The sequence below is a fragment of the Myiozetetes cayanensis genome, unplaced genomic scaffold (assembly GCF_022539395.1).
Source record: "Myiozetetes cayanensis isolate MyiCay16 unplaced genomic scaffold, myiCay2020 scf12, whole genome shotgun sequence".
NCBI lineage: Eukaryota > Metazoa > Chordata > Aves > Passeriformes > Tyrannidae > Myiozetetes > Myiozetetes cayanensis.
The window spans coordinates 13,448,422-13,469,906 of NW_026086826.1; the positions used below are offsets into that span (position 1 = coordinate 13,448,422).

Genomic DNA, 21,485 nt, shown 5'->3' on the forward strand with positions numbered 1-21,485 from the left:
ACAGAGAAATGCACTGACAGACCCTGGTATAATCCCGTTCCCAGGAGAAATGTGTGCAGGAATCTCCACCCCACTGTCATGGGAAAAAGCAAAACATCATGTTCTCTTTAAATTCAGTTTTGGTCGGTGGTGGTGAGTGTGTGCTGGATCTGAGTGCTGGAAATGAGCTGAGAATCAGCGGCTGAGTGAGTTTAAATGAAGTGGAAGAATAACCCCCCTAGATTTGTAACTGCAGCTCTAATCTTCAAAAGGGAAACCTTTGGAGAATATAAGCTCCTAAAGACACCTGGGCAGGGGAGGTGAGGTTTGATGTCAAGGACATTTAATGCTGTCTTTCACCAAAGGGAAGAGATGGTATCTAGAAATTCCTTTCTGATCCCAGACAGAAAATAGCTGTCAGAGAAAGGCTCTTAACAAAATGGGAAACCACCCCATAAAAGGCTCCACAGCACAAGCAGGTAAATTGTAGGGAGTGAAAGGACTTGGCTGGAAAGAAGCAATGCCTGGGAAAACCAGAACAGCACCTTCGAAAGGAAACCACAGCATACATTCCCTGACCCCAGAGATCATGGAATATTTGAGGCTGGAAAGGACCTCCAAGATCATCCTGAATGCCACCATTCCCACTAAACCGTAATATGAAGGGATGAGATACCTCAGAGAAACAGGAGCCCCTCCGCTCACAAAGAAATTACGCAGGACCTAAAAATATTTTTGTCTCAGTTCTAGCACAAGCTTAAAGGCTGAAGTTCTGCATAACAACATGGAAATGGAAAATGCCAGGGCAGAGTTAAAGCAAAATTCAATCAGCTCAGGAGGCTGAGGTCAGAGGGATTTAAATATGTTTGCACATAAAATTGTCAAAACAACAGTAAATTCACGGGGAGGGGAGGACAGCAGGGGCAGCAGGAATGAGAATTACAGACGTGTTCCAGGAGGGCAAGACCCACAGCTATAGCTTCATGGCATCCAGGGCCTCAGAAAATACGAGCTATTAAAGGATATAGGCAGGTAAAAATAAACAGGTAAATAAAACTGGCTATCAGTTTACTAGAGGCCAATTACCTGTAATTATTTGCCTAGAAAATGTCCCTGTATATGATTAAGGAACAGAGAAATTCATGAGCCCGTCTGCATGAACAGAGGGTACAAACTGAGGGTGGATGAGTTCAGAAATGCAGTGTGGGGCTGCAGCTTTCCAGCCTTGCTGTCCTCACACTGCTCCTCACTAGACCTCAGGAAAGGAAAACCAACTCCTTCAGGAGAAAATCCACCAACTGAGGGAAGGGATTCCACAGGGAGCAGCCTGCAGTGTGACAGGATTAGATCCAATGCCCAGGTGTCCTCCCAGGTCCAGCCTCTTCAGAGCAAAATGAGCCTTTTTATCCCCAAGAGACTACAGAAAACTCAGCAACAGTAAACAACCCTTTATTTCAGGCTAAGATTGAACAAACCAGCCAGAAGAGCATCTGACTCCCAGATAAAAACCATCCAACCCCCAGCTCCCTCCTCTCCCAGCTCCCAGCCCACAGCACCCAGCACAGACACAGAGCTGCCCCTGGCATGCACACTGGAGAGTTCTCATGCCTTTTAATTTCAAAGCCCAATGGAGACGATGATCTTTTTCAGTTCTCTGGAGCCCCACCCAGCAAGAGCTCAGTGCCAGCCCCTTGCTGGGACCCTGACAGAACAAGGCAGGAGTTAAAGCCACGAACACAATTTTTTGTTACAATGGTACCTTATTTTATCACCCTGCAGCTGGTCCAAAATGAAACTGTTGTGTTTGGTGCAATTAATACTGTTAGGGGGACAGAGGTTTTTAAAAATGAAAAAGTATGCTTTATTGTGAGTAAAGCCATGTGCCACACTCCAGTTCTGGTCTGGGGAATAAAAAGCAATGCCATACACAGTTGAGATTTAATGTAATACTGAATTTCTTCACTATTTTGGTGACAGAAAGTCCAACCTGTTTTACAATAAGGATGAGAATACAGAAACTCTGAAATGATTTAACTGTTTTTTGCAGCCCTTGTGCCATTAGTTCCTGTCATTCTTCAGAGATGTGTCAGGGTAGATTTTGGTTGGATGTCAGGAAAGGGTTCTTCCCCCAGAGGGTGGTTGGGCACTGAAGAGGCTCCCAAGGGCAGTCAGTGGTCGCAGCACCAAGGCTGCCAGAGCTCAGGGAGCATTTGGACAACAAGGAGCACTGGTGGGATTGTTGAGACTGTCAAAAGGAGAATATTTCCCAACAGGAGAATACAAAAAGCTTCTTTCATTCCAGCCTGGACCAGTAAAATTGTTTAACTTTGATATTTTGCCTTCTCATGTATTGGAGGAATCAATAACTCGTCCAACACACAACTGGCAGTTAAATACCAACTCATTAGTTAATTAAAAAAACTCTTTCCATGTATGACCTTTGATAATTAACAGGGCTTATTTAAGCTTATCTCCCCCAGGCTTCATCAGCTTTGTTAAAGATTAATGATTTATTGTGAAATACAGGTCTTTAAGCCCAGTGAAGCCAGAGCCTGTTTGAGAACCATGGCAAATGGAAAAACATATTTAATAAAAAATCTTTAGGGTGCAAACTAAGTGGATTGGCCAGAGACGTGACCTTAATTTATTCTGTGTCTTTCCCTCACCCTTAATATTTTGCAATTACAATTAGGGCTTTTCTACAGGTTTATTACACCTTAATTGCCTGGTAATGGTTTATTTTATTTAAATGGTTTATTTTTTTACTACAGGATGATAAATATTTAATAGCTCAATGCCTGTGAGATATTAAAAAACAGTAATTCCTAGCTTGAAGTTTGAGGTCTGAAATTGCCAGGGAGTTTCCTCCCTGCTTGGGCAATCCTCCCTCTCCACCTGCAGCTGTTTTCTTTTGCTTGACAGCAGTTTTTCAATCAATATTCAAATATATTTTTAGCCTGTAGAAAACCACATTATTGACACCTTTTTTGTCCTCTTGTGAAAGAAGTCCAATGGAATTTTTAAGAGCCCTCACTAAAAGTTAGTTCTGTGGAGTCCAGACCTGAGCATGTACTTAAATTCTAGCGAAATTTGATTTTCCTATGAAAAAGCAAAGAAATATGAAACATATTGTTCCAACTCCGCAGTCTATTAAAGACTGATTTAATTATTTATTTTTAATAAGTTCCAGGATAAACCATCATGTTTTATGTAGGATGAACTATTTTATAGTGTGAAAAAAACTGGCTTTAATTTAATTTAATTTAAATATGGGGGTTGGTGGTGGTCTGTGTGTGTGTGAACCACCAACAGGCAAATCTATATTTCCATTTAAAATATTCAAAATAATATTTAATTAAAGGTCACACATTTGATTTTCTTGGCAGGAAGAGTTTGCAGTTTCCATCCCCACTCTCCCAACAATTTCCCATCTCTAAGACATTGATATATGCTCAAGGCTTTACCTTTCACAGGACTGCCTGTATTTTGAATAAATCAGGGAATTTTTTCCTCATCAAAGGGATTTTGGCAAAAGTACCCATTCATTTGCAGGCTACTTTTTGAGTACCACAAAAACATCCACTAATTTAAGATCTCATCTTTGCACTTGTATTTACAAACACTCCACTATTAAAAAATGAGACAGTGCAACAAATTCCAGAAAACATTTAATAAATTAATAATGAATTTTTCCAGATTTGAAAAATAAACATGACCAGTGAAATCTTTACAGTTTTCAGATAGACCCTCAGCACTTGCAGCCTCCTGCCACCCCACACAACATGTGCTTGAAGAAACTCCTGCCAAGCAATTACAGGAGGAGAATGTAAATCCAGCCATGTGAAGGGTCACTTGTGTCAGGAGAGCAAAAAGAATTAATTCATCAATTGCAAAGAAACAATGAGCTCAGGTAGTTTGGACACATGAAGGTGACATGTGGTAGCAGTGAGCAGCTCTGCATTTCCTCCAGAGCACCACACACATCCAAAGGGTCCAGGGACACAGCTTCACAGAATATCCCGAGTTGGGAGGGATCCACAAGGATCAAGTCCAATCCTTGTCCCTGCATGGACACCCCAAAAGTCCCACCCTCTCCCTGAGAGTATCATCCAAATGCTCCTCAAGCTCTGTCAGCCCTGGTGCTGTGACCACTGCCCTGGGGAGCCTGTTCAGTGCCCAACCACCCTCTGAGGGAAGAACCTTTTTCCTGAGATCCAACCTAACCCTGCCCTGACACAGCTCCAGCCCTTCCCTTGGTTCGTCACTGCTCACAGCGAGCAGAGGTCAGAGCTGCCCCTCATGAAGAACCTGCTTATTCTACATAAAGCCACATAAGAATTATTTTTACCAAAGAAATTGAGGCCCTTTCAGATGCAGATTTCTAATATCCTCAGTTTCCTTCTTAGGGACACTTGTTGCGGTTTAGGAAATGTAACAATATAACAATAACTTCCACAAACAAAGACAACCTCAACACTTTTGCATTCTGAGAAGAAACATCAAATGGGCTTGTTTGAAGTCAAATCCAAAAGCATTTGTCCCCATGCTGTGTTTCCAGTTACAAGACACTGTCAAGTATTATCAAAAATAAAAGATAATAAAAGGCACAACCAATTTGCAGCCTCTGTCAGGACCTGTGTCTATGAAACATTCCACCTGGTTTACAATATTTTTCCTATAATGAGCATCAGAGAAGTCAGAAAAAAGTCAGAAAAATTGAGGATGTGATTTATGACATTCTCTTCCTCTGCATACCTGAAGCATCTCAATTCCTCAATGACTGGCTGCAGCCAGATCCTGGGTGGACTGTCTGCCCAAAACCAAAGGCAATCCATTGTTTTAACCACCATCAGTTCAGGGAAATCTTTTGAGAGCTTCCTGTTGTCCCCTAAGCTGTCCCTGTGTTACCTGACCACCCACTGCAGCTTGTGTGTCCCCTCTACCTAACTCCCAAGCTCTCTGCAGAGCAAAGAGCACCCCAATGTCCAGGGATGATCCAGCTACACAGAGGAACCAACGATGGAGACTCTTGAAAAAGAAAAAGCCTGTAGTTGCAGCTGCTCCATCCCTGGAAGTCTCCAAGGGCAGGTTAGACAGGGCTTGGAGCAACCTGATCTAGTGGAAGGTGTCCCTGCCCATGGCAGGGGGTGGAACTGGATGAGCTTTGAGGTCCCTCCCAACACAAACCACTCTGAGATTAAAATAAATTGCATGTTTTAAATTAAAATGCATATAGAGAAGAAATGTTTCATGGAAGAGAAAAAAGAAAATTTTAGGGGTTTTCTGAAAGTCACCTCTAAAGGCTTGATCAACCCTTCCCAGCCTGCTGCTCTTCTACACCAAGTTTACACATCAGAGCTGCATAACCAAATAGCATAATGGACAAAGGAACAGCTAGGACAGACCACCAGCTCCCAGGGCTGGACACAACCTTCCTTGGGCAAAGGTCTGAGCAGGCTGGTCCTGACTCTGCCCCTTTCCTGGTACCATGTCACCCATGGGCTCTCTGCCTTGGGCAACAAAACCATGGGAAGCAAGTTGAGAAACTCATTGAATTTCTGTTTTCAATCAACATTTGAAGTATGTCTACATCTTCTAAGCTCCTACATCTTTCAATCAAAGTGACATGAAAGACAATGTTTTCACTTAGTTCAAGTTATTATAGTATATATATATATATAGTATTATAAAGCATATACAATATTTGCTCACTGGTCCTTATTCCCTATTTCAGATTTTTTCAGAGAAAACTGCTGCTTTAATGATTTTTACAGCTGTTGAGACCATAACACAATGAAGAAAAGTGACAAAGTCGTCTGTGTCTTTTGAGCTTGGTCTTTCATTCATATGTATAAATAGGAAGCTCATGAATAATGCAGCTCTGGAAATCTCTGAGCATTTCTGCTGCTCAGGAACATATGATTAGCATTGCTCTGACTCCCAGTAATTATATTCTTGTTCTCAGAGGTCACTCTTTAAATCTGCACAACTGTCGCTGTATTTCTGGAAGTAAATAAGGCAGAATATCCTTTAGAGATGCAATATGGAGACGGTGCAAGTCCTGTAAAGGTGCAAGTCCTGGTACACAAGAGACAAGTTTCTGCCTGGCCCCCTCACAACTCAGAGAAGGGACGTGGGGTTAGGAGTCTCACATCCCATGGGATACAGGAAAAGTCACAACAGAAGCAGGGACAGGCAACTCAGAGAATCCCAGACTGATTTGGGCTGGGAGGGACCTTAAAGATCATCCAGTCCCACCCCTTGCCATGGGCAGGGACACCTTCCACTATCCCAGGTTGTTCCCTGTCCCACCTGGCCTTGAACACTTACAGGTATGGGGCAGCCACAGCTTCTCTGAGTAACCTGTGCCAAGGCCTCCCCACCCTCACAGCCAAGAATTCCTTCCAATATCCCAACTAACCCTCCTCTCTAACCACTGATAGGTGGGAAGCCATCACCTCACTTATCAGAAAACAGTGGAGTCTGCCTGAGTTTCAAAGGAGGAAGAAACTGAACACAGGGAGAGGTCCGGGAATAGTTCAGACTATCTCCAGGTACCAAACTGGTAACATCTGTAGTGGATTTATAGCCCAACAGATGGTACCTGTGCTGCTGGGTCCATTACACCTTGGGCAGCTCATGAAGATGCTTCCCCTGACTTAGAGAACCTGGGTTCCTGACCCAACCTTAACCAGGTTAAGCTCCTATAGGGTGAAAGCCTTCTCCTGCTGCTTGCAGCTCTGGGAATACAGGCATAGGATAAAAGTGTCATTCTCATTTACAGACTTTAGTACCTGATCTATGCATTACCACCATTTTTAGGGAAAGCAGTCCATCCCTGCATCCTTGTACCTATAGAACATATTCCCAGAGGAACTGGATGCTCTTCAACTGCTCTGATATTTGCTTTCACTGACACAGCAATTTGTGAGTAAGTTATTTAATAATTACTGTGTAATTACAGCTCTGCTGATCCCTGACGAACCAAAATCCACAGACAATACCTATCAAATGAATCATTACAAGCCTCTAGAAATTACATGGTGAGATGTGCCCATGTCACAGTGAAGTGCATAAAATGTCTACAATTCCTGTAAAAGGAGATTAATTAAAATGGAGTTAGAGTTTAAGAAGGACCACATTATCCCACCCTCTGCTCAGCCCTGTGAGGCACATCCAGAGTGCTGTGTCCGATTCTGGGCTCCTCAGGACAGGAGGGACATGGAGCTCCTGGAGCTCCAGCTTTGCAGTAAGGTGTTCTCTGCAACAGCAGAAAGTAAATTTTACATGAGAGCTACTTCTTCTTTTGAAACCTTTTTTTTCGTATGGAGCAGACCTGTGACTTTTGGTCCACCTCTGTAACACTGAAGACAAATCTCTTCAATAAACTCACCAAGTTTAATTGCCAAAATAATTTTGACTGGTTGTCCCTGTGCCAAGGTCTCAACAGCCTCACAGGAAGAATTCCTTCCCACTATCCCATCTAACCTGCCTTCTGGCAGTGGGAAGCCATTCGTCCTTGTCCTGTCCCTCCATCCCTAGTCCAAAGTCCCTCTCCAGCTCCCTTGGAGCCCCTTTAGGCAACAGAAGGGCCTCTGAGATCTTCCCAGAGCCTTCTGTTCTCCAGGTTGAATACCTCAAACTCTCCCAGCCTGTCACCATAACAGAGGTGCAGATGTGCTAAGAGGAAGTATTTGTATGTCCAAGAAAAGTCCCTGGCAAAAATTTCATGTTAATTGGGCAGCGATAGTTTCAGTCCCTGACCCGAGAATTGTATTTAAAGCAGTGCAAGCTTTCAGGGTATTTTTTATAGCAGTTGTTGACAAAGACTATGAGGAGCTGAACCACCTTCTCACTCACAGTGACACGGTGTGTTCTGACCACAGTGATCTGCTCAGGCTGCAGAGCCAGCGAGGGAACAATATTTACAGAGCCCAGGAGCAGCTTCAGCAAGTGCTGGTTGAGAGTAAACACTGAAAGGTCAAGAATCAGCCTTTAATTTACGAACAGAAATGGTCTGGCTGCCAAATTTCTTGAGCAGGAGAACCAATGCATGCTGGATGTGTGACACACTGCAGTTCTGACAGGACTGGGACAAGCAGTGCAGGGCAACTTTCATCCTTCTTTTCACATGGCATCCTAATTTAGAAATCTGCATCCAGGGAAAGCATTTTGTTATTTTATGAAACCATAGTTGGATCCTGACTCCAGACCTGGTTTTTCCCTTCTGACAGACCTTTTCCCATGTTCTTGCAGCACTCTGGACAGCTCAGCAACAGCATCAGCAAAAAAAAGGGGTTGGTACCGATGGACATTTTATTGACTGAATTAAAGCTCCTACATAAGGATGTGCCTTGGCCTATGCTGCAGTTACTCCATGAGATTTGCTCCTTTTATTCTCCTCACATCCTCAGTAATTTAAATATTTTCTTCTTGGAATCTAATTTTAAGTGAATAAATTAACGGGATTTAAATGACCCAGTTCTCAGGTTTGTGTTTTATTCTTGAATAAAATTAGTAAATCTAAATGTACAATATTAATACCTTTTTACAGGTCAATCTATAAGAAAAGATCTACACACTAACAGCCCCACAGTAAAATTTAGGGTATTGCTGTAGGTGCTTCACAGCAGAAAGTTTAAAAGTCAAGAAATCAGATTTGATACTTGTGATAAAATTTCCTGAGTGAGGGAAAAAGTAAGTTTCTGAAAAATTCATCATAGGCCTTTCTCTCTGAATAGTTCTGATATCACGAGAAATATTTGATGGTAACTCTTTTCACTGAAGGTTTCGAAGAGCCCACAGAAGAAGAAGATTTTATCCTCAATTTATTATTACAAATCCAGCCAAAATCTCAACATATAAACCTGGAGGTGGAATTAAGGATAACGTTAAATGAGCTCTTGATTTTAGAGGCTTGTTGAGATACCTCAGCATTATGTTACTCATGTGGTTCAGTACAGAGGTTAATTAGTGCTTATGGTGTAGGCTCACTGGAAAAGCTCTTGTTTTTAAACCTCTGAGGGTATTTTTAGCTTTCTTGCAGCCAAAAAGGAGTTATTCTTTTCCCTTCCTCTTTTTCTTCAGCTCACAGACCGTCCAGACCTCATACTGTCCAGACTAGGAACACGTAGCAGCTCTGAGGAAAATGCAATGGGAGCTGTGGGGACCACCTGCATCGTTTTTTTGTGTATCTCTATATTAGAAGGCACTTGACTCAACAGGAGCACACAGACTTTACAGATAAAGGTTTGGCTTCAAACAAGTGCTTTTGCTAACTAATCTAGAATTTCTCTGATAAATTCTCGCAGTTGTGGCATTTTCCAACCTGCTGGAATATTTGCTTAAATGCTGAAGTCTTGGGTGTAAAACCTATTCTCTGATCTTGCTGGAAACTCTGAATGTCCTTGATCAATAGCTCACTCCTTTGTAAAGCCCCGTGAGCTTTTGTCTAACAACTTGTTATGAAAAAAGTTCTACACTTAATAATCTTTCAATGAAGAAGTGCTTTGCATTAACTTTAAAACTTGCCACTGACTAGTGTAAGTGAATCTCTCCTGGGTTTGTTTTATGAGAAAACTTTCTAATACACCTTCTCTAGACTCGACAGTATTTCAATAACCTCTTTTCCTACAGAAGATAGACAGTAATCATCTTTAATCTTTTGACTTGGGAATTTCTTCATCCTTTGTTTCTAAACACACCTTTAGGAACCTCTGCCCTCCATTCTGCAAAAGTTTTGAAGCCAAGGCAGAAGTCTGTGTTCTAGCCTGAGCTGTAAAATATATTTGTATTGTTATTTATAGTGCTATTTATAGCACTTCTGGTTTCCCTCCCATTTGTTACAAATGGTATTCTTTGCATTTTCAGTTTTGCTAAGAAGTTAACTTACTTCAAAGTTTTCTCCCCTGTGAAAAGAAAGTCAAGTTCAAGAGAGCTCTGACCACTGGTGCTCCTCCTCCTTCTGGGGACAGGGGCAGGGAATTAAATTTCATGGATGACCTTGAAAGTTTTAATCATTGTCTGGACAGTGCTCTGAGGGACAGGGTGGGATTGTTGGGGTGTCCTGTGTAGGGGCAGCAGAGGGATGATACAGGGTCCCTTCCAACTCAGGATGTTCTATGATCATATGATGACTGACTGATACTTGAGATGAAACTTTGGACATGCTTCAACCTCTCTGATTTATCCAGTTTAGTAAGAATATGTGCCTAAACCTTGTTGGCTGTTGTTATAATCGCAAAATTCGAGAGTAAAACCACAAACATAACAAAATAGAATATTAGGCAACTTCAGTAAGTATCCAGAGCAAAGATCCCAGGGGTTTTTGTTTGATTTTCCAGCCCCCAAACACAGATACCCTCTCAGATCTTTAAATGTTCTGCTAAATGTCAAGGAGAAGCAGGTTACTGGCCTCACTCAAATGGGTTATTTCTACCTCATCCCATCTCAGTCACTTATTGTCATATAATTCATAATAAAGCTCAAGCTGCAAAATGGATTTAGAGAAAATTCCTTCATAACTCTCCATAATTGTTACCTGGAGCAGCCATTGGCATCCATATGGAAGGATCTCAAACCCAGCATTTAACAGAATTATTACGACTTACATGAATGGAGGATTTGACCATTTATCTTATTCTGTGTGAAAATATGAATTTAAGGTGCTGCGTTTTTAACTCTGTTGGGCTCCTTGTCTCAGCAATATGTTATGAAATTAGTCCCTCAGGTGCACTTGTGATGTGAGGAAAGCTCCCTGCTTTGGCTGAGCTGCTCAGCTGCATCGTATGCCTTTGTTCCACTGTGTGAGAACAGAGAGAGAAAAAAGGTTTTCACTCTGTCTGTGAATCCTACTGGGGACAGTTGAAAGTTTTCAGAGTTGTTTTCCATTGGGAACATGATCATCCAATTAAAATGCCCTGGATGAATACACCTTGATTTTTGAGAAGGGTCCCCAAAGAACCAACTCCCAGATTTATAACCCAGCTCTTCTAATGCCCTGGATTTCAACACACTGCTCAGGAGCTGGGTGTCCACCTCCAGGACAGGTCCTTTCCATGATGGATCACCTATCCTGCAGCAGCTGGTCCTATTAGTCCAACTTGGATGTGGAAAGCAAAGCTAAGGACTAAGACCAGAAACACCACCAGTGAAGACAGAGCCCACAAAGAGGGAAGGAAGCAGAAAATCCCCTTCAAATTGTAAGGGAAGAGGTAAACCAGGGATCTCCTGAGCTTCCAGATGCGACAATGCACCAGGCAAAGATTTGGCTTGGCTTTATGAAGGGTGTACAAGGAACCCCGCAGGTGTGTCCTGGGTGTCCCATGACACTGATCAGAATCCAGAAGAAAGCACGACGGCTCTGATGTGTGACCACCCCTTCACAAAGCACTTGGAATTTCCTAGAATGGATTTCACATCCATTCCCTGTCCATCATCCCTCCTGAGATGTGAGCTCACCAGGAGCTGAATGAGATCAGGACAATGACTTCACCTCTGAGGGCAGGAATGAAAGGGATACAAAGACAAATTAGGTCCATGGCCCCAGTTCTCTGCAGTGATGTCTATGGGAGACTTTGGGCTTGATCCAGACCTTATTAAATCAATAACTGTCTTTTGGGTGATTGCAGTAGGCTTTGAATGGGCTCCTAATAAGCATAGGAATTTTCATTTAAATGTTTATGTGTGTATATATATTTTTTTTTTTAAAGTAATTTTTTTGATGCAGACCAGCCTGCCTGGCTGAGACAGAACTATGCAAACTGAAGTTTGATTTGCTTTGCAGGCTGGTACTTGAGAGACAAAATAGCAAAATCTTTCTTAGGTAATTGGACAACAGCTGAAACTGTGGACACAAAAGGAATTCCCCTGGAGAGAATATTTCTTCTAGAAATGTCAGATTTGGTGGGTGAAGCAAAGTTATTGAGCTAAACCTGAGCAGAAACCTGTCATGTATCCAAATACACTAAAACCTGATTTCTCAGTCAATAAGATGAAACTGCTGATGCTGAGTTTAATGATGATACTGAAATATATGAACAGAGACAACTCAAGCACTGTAATTAAATCTATACAAATTACTGATAAACCTGCCCACACACACAGCCTGGATAACACTGAAAAACTCCCACAGGAGTCCAGAGGTCAGTGCTGGGAGAGGGCAGCATGGACAGGGATGGAGTCCAAACCCAGTCTGCATCAGGAGACTTATTCCAGGTAGAATCAAAGAATCACAGAATTTGCCGAGTTGGAAGGGACCCATGAGGATCGAGTCGGAAAATGTTTGGTTTAAATATAAAGAAAAAGATACCAAAGGAGGGAAAAAGCTTGTTTATAATATGACTGCAATAGTGGAGGGTCGCTATGGATCATAGGAAGAAAGTCCAGCAACTGCCAGGAGTGAGGAGCAGCATCATGACTGTGCCCTTTTTCAGACAGAATCATTAAGGCTGGAAAAGACCTCTAAGATAATTGTGTCCATGACTGAGGAGATCTCTGAAGTCCCCTTAAGTCCAGTCTGTCACTGATTGTCAGGACCGGGCACAGCAGGAGCCACTGCTGGAAATCACCCATGGGAAATGGTTTTCTGTCCCCTTATTTAGGACATGTGTCATTGCAAGGCCATGACACCCCTTTGCAGAGCCCCTCAATCCCTCTGCATCGCTGATGTAGACAGAAGACACAGCCAATGCCATACCAACTGTTCACAGCGCCACGGAGGAACGTGCATACTATTACAAGTCGTGTGCAATTCCTAATGAGTTCATTTAAATTTCTGGAAGAATATTAATTTTATTTACATTTCCAGTACAAAAACCGATGTATTAAAAATACGAATCCAGCAGTTTAATTAGGAATCTCCGTGTAGGAACCAGTACACAAGGCAACCAGCAGGTAAACTGAGGGTATGGTCTGGTGCTCCCGGCATGTAGGAATGTTGGAAACAAGATTACAAGTGCGTTGCACCAACCATGAGCTCACAGTTGGATGCTTCCTCAGTAAAGCAGTTGTGTTCAGCTGCAGTGATTAAATTGGTACAGGAGACACCACCACATCTCTTGCATACCTTGCCAGGTTCCTTCTCCTTCCAAATGTCCCTCCTGACCTTTTGGGCAGCTATTCCCCATTATTTAAATTTTTTGCATAATTACTAGCAATATTTCTCAGATTCCTGTATAAACCTGGACATCAGTAACACCTTCACATTTTACAACTAGCCACGGAAAGAAGTAATTCCTTTGCAGTTATTAGTAGTGGACACAGATGTTTCCTCTGGATTGCAAGTTTTCTTGGGAAATGTGCCCCTTAGCAGTCAAATTATTTCTAGGATTTCTAAAAATATTAGGGAAGGTGCTCTTTAGAACATAAAAATAATACCTTTACTTAAGAATATACACACACACATCTAATAGAGGAGTGATGATTATTTTAATCTACTGCAAGGTGAACCCAGACTTGTGGGTAATGTGTCTTCAGGGGACACACAGAGATCACACATCGCAGTGAATTTAAGGCCCCCATGAAGTCTCCAAAGTAGGTTTATGGTTTCTATAGATATAAAGATTGAATCTACAGATTCAATGCCCTCCATCCACCAGGCCTGCAGAGGTGTGGGGGGGGCACTGCACCCTTGACAGAACCAGGATACCAATCTGCTGTACCCTAGAACCTCGAACAGACTGGAGCTCCAGTGCCGTAGAGCTGAGCTGAACCCTGTGCCATGCCTGGTCTGGCATCTCCACCATTCACCAAGTCCTGCTTGTGGTGGCAGCATCTCACCCCACATCCCACTGTGGGGAGCAGGGGCTGAGCTCCACCTTCATCCTCATCAAAGAAAGGGAGGAAATACCTTCTGCCACAACTCAGCTGTGGTAAGAGAAAGGAAATCCACTACCAGCTGTGGCCTCCAGTCAGGAGAGCACGAGGACAGGAGATGCCTGGGGAAGGACGTGGCTGCTTTAGCACAAATAGACCCATCTCAGTTTTGGCTGCTTGGGAAAAATGCCTGAATAAACCTCCTTTGGTTGCCAATGTTTAATGACAATTCCTCTCCTCACAACGGCCTTACAAATCTGTCTGTAGGAAAATGCCTTTTGTCTCGAGTTAAGATTGCACTAATTTAAAAGGCAAATGCACTTAATTAAACAGGGCTATTCCATCACTCCCCACTGCCTCCTCGCCCCCGGAGAGGGAACCTCTTGCCCCGGGTCTGCGTCGTAAAGCCTCATCTCCTGGGTTTAATGAATCAGCAAATTCAAACTTTATTTACAGGAAAGGACTATATTTTTCTTCTTCTTAAGTACCAGAAATTCTGGGAACAGCCAGCATAGGCAGTGCTAAATATCTGATCAATTAGGCCCAGAGATGCCAGTGTGGGACTGTCCAAACATGCCTCCTGTGGCTGTTCCAGGGGGATCATGAACTTCAAACGCTTCCTCACAAAACCCAGTGCAGTTGGATGATCCAGAGGACTCAGCCATGAATAATTAGCAAATTGCCATTCATTATTCACTTTTTGGAACCACTGCTTCTCTGCATTTTTCCCGCAAGGCTCCAACTTTCTCTTTTACAGCTGCTGCATTTATTATTAATAGCTGGATCTTAGACATGGCCAACAACTCCTCAGTTAGGGAGACGATAAATTCCAGTATGTTCTTGGGATCTGGGATATTCATAACTCCCCAGACACGAGAGTGTCTTCTGCAAACTGATCTGGCTGCCTGTCCCCAGGACAGAAACAGCTCTAAGTGTCCCTGCTGTGTGTCTTCTGGCCCTGGGGACCAGCCAAATTCCAGATACATTCTCCTACTGCCTCATCACCCCACGGGCATCTTCTGGGACAGCTCCATTAATGTCCCATCTCCTTGGCTCAGTTCATGTCCCAGCCACACAAAGTCAGCTTGTACCTTGTCCTGACACCCCCTGACCTCCTTCATGACTTTCTGGTAGCTCAAGGTTGCCTTGATGGATCACAGAAACCTAGAGCCTCTCCATAACAGATGAAATAATCCTCATTCTGGTATCCTGGAGTTTTATATCTGCATTGAATTCAGACACCAGTAATGGAGAAGGGGCTTAGCCCTGTCCCTGAGAAAGGTTCCCAGCTGTGCACAGTTTCTGTGTTATTTATGTATTATAGGGGGATGTGCAAAGAAAAATACACAGCTTTTCTAATTCTGTGCTACACACATTATTATTAAAAACCTCAACCTAAGAGCAGAAAGAAGCAGCCAAATGGCAACTTCCCAGCGATGCTGGACAAGGTGATGACACCAGACCTTGCTGATACCCTGATACCAGGGGGCTGCTCTGTGCTCAGGGTCAAAGCTCAGGTATCCAGACTCAAGGGTTCAAGTGCTCCAGCTGTAGGGTTGTGACAACCTCTCCCATGTCTTTGCACACTTGTAGTGGTTTCCCATGGGATGGCAGTGAGATGTGTGGTGGGGGTCCCAAATCACTGCACCACTGATGTTATTCCAACCATTTCACATAAAATCACAGAACCACAGAATATGTGAGGTGAAAGGGACTCACAAGGATCATGAAGTCCAACCCTCAGCCCTGCACAGGACCATCCCCAAGAGTCACACCAGGTGCCCCAGAGGATCATTCAAACACTGCTTGAGCTCTGCCAGCCTTGGTGCTGTGACCACTGCCCTGGGGAGCCTGTTCAGTGCCCAACCACCCTCTGAGGGAAGAACCTTTTCTGAGATTCAATCTAACCCTGCCCTGACACAACTTCAGGCCATTCTCTTGGGCTCTGCCACTGGTCCCCACAGAGCAGAGATCAGTGCCTGCCCCTCCTCTTCCCCCCCCAAGGAAGTTGTAACTGCAATGAGGTCTCCCCTCAGTCTCCTCCAGCTGAACAGCCCAAGTGCCCTCAGCTGTTCCTCACACGGCTTCCCCTCAGGGCCCTTCCCTATCTTTGTTGCCTTCCTTTGGACACTCTCTAATGGCTTCCTTATATTGTGGTGCCCAAAACTGCACCTCAAACTATATCTTTCCAATGCAATTACAGACGAAAACACACACTGAAATAAGTCATAAACTCTAATTTTTAACGCTTCTTTCAAGTAACATGATGATCAAATTACACTTAACCCTACATTTGACCACTGAATGTTGCAACCAGCCAGGAACTGCTCCCAGTTCCCTCACACATACCTGAACCAGAACATATGTTCTGCTATCATTGCCAAAAAAATTAAATGTAAGTAGAGCTTCACAAGACAAAATCCTCTCTGAAGGATTAAGGAATCCACATTTAACAAGTTGCCACCCTGTGATTTTTTTTTGTAGTTAAAATATTCCTAGATATGTTTAATGCAAATTATCAGCAACAAAAAAACTCCACCAAATGATTTTCATGTCCAACCAAAATCTAGATCACCACCTTTAGAAATCTCTCTGTTTTTTGACTATAATAAAAAAAATCATAGTATAAAATAAGACATTTCATCTTGGTCTTTCAGTCAAACCTCTGAGCCAACATCATCCCCCATTTCCTTCTTGAGGTCAGGATCAGACCCAGATTTCAGCATTTTCTCTCAGACCATTCTGCTTCACATGTCCCATCTCTTTCATGATGGAGAACATCTATTTTTTTGATTTGTAAGAAGGTACTTGGTACTTACATGACATTTTCAACCTCTGCATCCCAGAGTGCTTTTTAAGGATGGCCCCTCACAATACAAGACTGACAATATCCTGGTAGCAGCTCAGAGACAGATTCAGCTCTGCTTTGTTCAGATGAAGCCAGACCTTCATTTTCCCTTCTCTGAATTGCAAATTTACCAAATTCCATCTCCTTCTGGCATAATATTCCTTTGTTTTCACTTGCATTTTCTATTTAAAATAAGTGCAATATCGTTCCCCCTTTGTTAACGATTCCTCAAATATTAAATATATGGCAGCCAAGGTTCTGTGCTGTTTTCTGCCTATTACAGCTCTTCTGCAGAACTTTGGAATAACCTGACAATACACATCATACAGGGAATATGTTTAGAAGGAAGTTTCATGGCTAGAAGGCAATAACTGTAGGATTTAAGCAACTGAAAATGTACATTTTTGCTCAGTAAGGAGTATCTTTATGTAGAGAAAACCATGTAGGATATATTCTGAATTTTGTCTTTCATTTTATTCACTATCAGAACAGACAGTTCAGCACCAGAGTTCAACTCTGAACATCTTTGCATGCCATTAGCAGAAGGCTAAATATTCAACAAAGGTGAAATGCTACCAATTCACAGATAAAAATACCTACCAAACAGGACATCTGAGACCCATTTTAGGCAACCTCCACGCTGAAAATCCTGATGCTTTGCCTCTTACAATGCTTACTGTCTTTTCCAAAGGATTTCACCTCAAGTCTTCTCTTCTACCAGAGGCCCACGACCAACAAACCGAGGTGTGAGCAGAGCTCCAGCACACCCCAGTTCTTCAGCTCAGGATATTCCTTGTTGGAATACCTTGTGGAAAGTTCTAATCTTTGTTTACAGTGGTCCCTTAGGGATCTGTCATTGCTCTTCTGAGCAGAAAGATGTTGCTGTGACAATTCTGCCTCTACCCCACAACGGCGGGTTAGGTTTAGCTGTGAGTTCTTTGACAGACCCGTAACTCATCCATACCCCCAAAACGTGCCAACACCTTCAGAGCAGAAACCCTCCTGCAGCATGGGATAATCAACCAGGTGCATCATTTCCAGTACTGAGGAACGCAATGGTATTTAGAGGGGAGAAAAGCACACGACTACTTTTTGGCTTTTGAATCCATGTCTGTGTAACAAACACCCATGAACATCGGCCACATGTCCACATTACTTACGGTTGAGAGGCAGGCTGGCATTGGTCGTCCCTAGCTTGTTGGTAGCGACACAAGTATAGTTGCCAAAGTGCTCTTCTGTCACATTGGTAACAGTAAGAAGTGATCTTGTACTATAATTTTTAATAGTGATTCCTTGTTGACCATTGATCAGTCTAGAAGGCAAAAAGAAAATGTCTATAACTCATATACCATAACCAAGATTTTCTTTTTTTTTAATATCTCTTTATTTTTCTTGTTTTACAGACACCACCGGCAGCACCACCAGCTCTTTGCAAGCTGCCAGTGTCATCTGCTGAGCAAAACTCCCACAGCGGAGAGGTCACATGCAATGCTAGAGCTGGGAGTATTGAGGGGAAGAGTTGCCACTCCCTGTGTGTCCTATAGTTGAAAGAAAATAAAGACCCACATCCCCTCCTGCCTTGCCAGAGTGTGGGATAGAAGCTCTCAGATGGAGAGCTTAGGTTGTGAATGGGGCAAATCCAACTGAAAATGTAATACCCTCTTTAGGGCAGAGAAGTATTATGGTAAGTCTTTCAAAGAGTGTTTTTCAGACTCGGGAGTTTGTTGTCTCCTTTCCCACCACCAGCTGATGGAAGGTGAGGATTAGAAGCCAGAAATATGACTGTGGGATTCCAACCACGGTTTGTTTTACAGGGCTGCAAATTAGACTTGCAATTAGGAACATGTGCTGAGTCAGCAACCTGGGTAGGAATGAGGGAACCAAGTGCAGGAAGAAGCCAAATCAGGGCTCTTTTCACTCGGCTTTGAGCTCCCTACCCCAAATTTCACAGGAACTGTGCAGGTGTTTTGGTATTGCTCCCAAAGCCATGTCAGAATCATTGCTGGTGCACCGGGATGACCAACTTAAATGGTGTTGCTGCAGGCAAACCACGTCTGATCAAACAAGGAGATGAAAAGGGTAACCATGTTATTAAAAAACTCACTATGGTTATTACTCTTAATTCCTTATATTTCCCATCAGGAGCAGAGTTTCAGATTAAGAATACAATTTTTGCCTGCTATATTGGCAGATATAATGGTATATCCTGGGAATTAATACAGTCTTCTACATTTCTGTCTAAAAATCTTCAAAAATCTGTCATTAATTGCAATTCTGCATGTTGTGAACTGAACACTCCTCATCGTTACGTGAGTGCCTCTCTTCCCACTGGATCACTACAGGCTGCTCACTCATGGGGACTTCTCTTCCCTTTGCTGCTTGTGTTGGTGTAGAGGACTCTGCTCCTTCAGCCCATGGTTGGGGAGAGGACACGGCAAATCCCATGGACACACAAGATTTTGCATGAAATGTAAAAGAAATGGGATTGAAGTGCCTGGTTTGGGGTGAGTACTGCAGCTGGAAGATTCATCTCTTCCTGTGCAAGGCAGAGGTTTGTCCATTCAGCCTATGCACGAGGATGTTCCTCTAAACCCACCAATGTCCCTTCGCTTCCTCCCTCTCGTGCAGACAATCCTAAGAGCCTCCTTCACTCCCAGACCCACCCATCACACTGTGGTTCACACCCACTGACACTGGGAGGGCAGGAGCTGCAGTCATGGCCACCATCCCTTCTCACTGCCTTCCAGGGTTTGATCCCTGCCCCTCTCCCAGGGAAACTTGGGGTACTGGAATCACAGCTCCTTGTCCACCTATGGCTTGTTCTTTTTTGGGAGGGTGGTGAGGCCCTGGCACAGGCTGCCCAGAGAAGCTGTGGCTGCCCCACTTCTGGAAGTGTCCAAGGCCAGGTTGGACAGAGCTTGGAGCAACCTGGGACAGTGGAATGTGTCCCTGCCCATGGCAGAGGGTAAGATGAAATGAGTTTTGAGGTCCCTTCCAACCCAAGCCAGTCCGGGATTCCATGGTTCCTGCCTGCTCTTTCCAAGCCACCTCCACCCCTTTGGCCCATAACCACAATTTGAACTACAGCATCTCTATTTTACAGTTGTAAGGTTTAACTCATTTTTTTTGGTCTGGAAGACATTGTGGGGGGTGGAAATTTTGCTGTCCCCATGCCCTGTAAGGGGTGACATTTGCCTCAAAAATAACTGTCTGCTTATTGTGACCTGCTGCCTTCCCAGGCTGCTGAGAGGATGAGGTCTGTGGATGCCAGCTCACAGCCCTTTTCCTCTTAGTCCTGCCCCTCCTTCCTCTCCCACTTCTCCCACATCACCATCCCTCCATGTCCCTGCTGGAAGTGGCTGATGCTGGCGGCCAGGACTGGAGGTTCTGGAGTAAATGGAACTGGGTAGATGTGCATATCAATAAGCCAGGCAATTAATGGAGTGAGGAGCTGGCATTAGTTTGCATAAACTCAGCAGTTCCAAGGGTTTCCATTTGCAGTTGTGAGAAGCAGATGCTTTTACTTTTAAATTAATTGCTCCCGTGAGCTGCTCGGCTTCGTTTATTGACTGAACACACATTTATCACTTGTCTGGGTTTCACTGAGCTCTTTCCCAGCCTGGAACAGCATTTTAAGTTGTGCGCAGCTGCCCCACGTGTTCCTTCACCTTTCTGCTTTGCGCCAGTTAGAAAGGGAAGAGCGATCTCCTTTTTATTCTAGAGATTACTCCTACACATCCAGAGCTCATGCATCAGTGCCAGCCCCCGGGGGGAGCCTGCCTTTGGTATCAAATTTGAATACCTTCACCTTATTATAATATATTAAGCCATTATAATGAGTTTTGTTATTTCAAATGTGTGTCTTGTTTGCTTTGAGAAGAAAAAGGGAATTAATATTTTAATATTTTATTTAGGTGACTTTTGGGCTTCTTCCCTGTGGCTGTTTAATGTCTGAGATCTAATTTCTGTGTAACCCTAAACATAACACACTGAACAGACGTGGATTTTGGAGATGGCACAGTGAAGTCATTCTCCTCTCCACCGGGAATCCTGCTACAATTTTAGAAGCCGCACACATTTATAAAGCCCCATCCCTGGAGGTGCCCCATTCCTGGAAGTGTTCAAGGCCAGGCTGGACAGGGCTTGGAGCAACCTGGGATAGTGGAAAGCGTCCCTGCCCATGGCAGGGGTGGGACTAAATGGGTTTAAGATCCCTTCCAGCCCAAACCATTTGATGTTTCTGTGATAATTTTAAGAGGCTTTTACTAACTTCTCCCCCAAATTTTCTGTCTCTTCCCAGCTCACCCCACCCTGGGCACCAGCATCTGTAGAGAGTTATCGAATAGCAGCCCTCGGAAACTCAGTGATTAGGCAGAATTAGCCTCTCTGCCTCAAAGACTAATATTTTTAACTTAATGCAGTCTGTTACAGCCTTTATGCTTAGCTTTAATGACTATTTTGTGATAAGATGATCCCTTGAGTCTGGAAATGGTGGGTTTGGATTTCCATTAATCTAAGTAACAACAATACAGTTTACAGGCCCAAAAGGCTTGTTTCAGACACTGAACATACATTTAGGGTTTCAGATGTCCAAAAATACAAGTCCCAGTCCAAGAATATCTGAAGCAAATGGGATTCTCTCTATTCTGTTAACAGAAAATACAGCAGGGTGTGCACTCCCAGGGATAAATGTAGTCCTGAAGTACAGCTGCAAATTATCTGCCTGATAATGTAGATGCTACTCTGAGCTACCTCTGAGAACTTTGCATTAAACCAATGACTGAGCTGCCCAAGGCTCATCTTGTGCTGGCTGCCCATTATCCAGAGGGAAAGGGGATATACT

At 43.5% G+C, this 21,485-nt stretch overlaps 1 protein-coding gene and 1 long non-coding RNA gene across 2 annotated transcripts in view; both read right to left on the reverse strand.

The window, feature by feature from the left end:
• Positions 1–21,485, reverse strand: part of LOC126635329 (uncharacterized) — a 494,663-nt gene that overhangs the window by 50,789 nt on the left and 422,389 nt on the right. The window lies entirely within an intron of this gene.
• The window catches only part of NEGR1 (neuronal growth regulator 1), a 232,562-nt gene that overhangs the window by 50,789 nt on the left and 160,288 nt on the right, over positions 1–21,485 (reverse strand). The window contains exon 6 of the mRNA XM_050306397.1: positions 17,803–17,954. Within this exon, the coding sequence (XP_050162354.1) occupies positions 17,803–17,954 (152 nt within the window). The remainder of the gene's footprint in view (positions 1–17,802; positions 17,955–21,485) is intronic.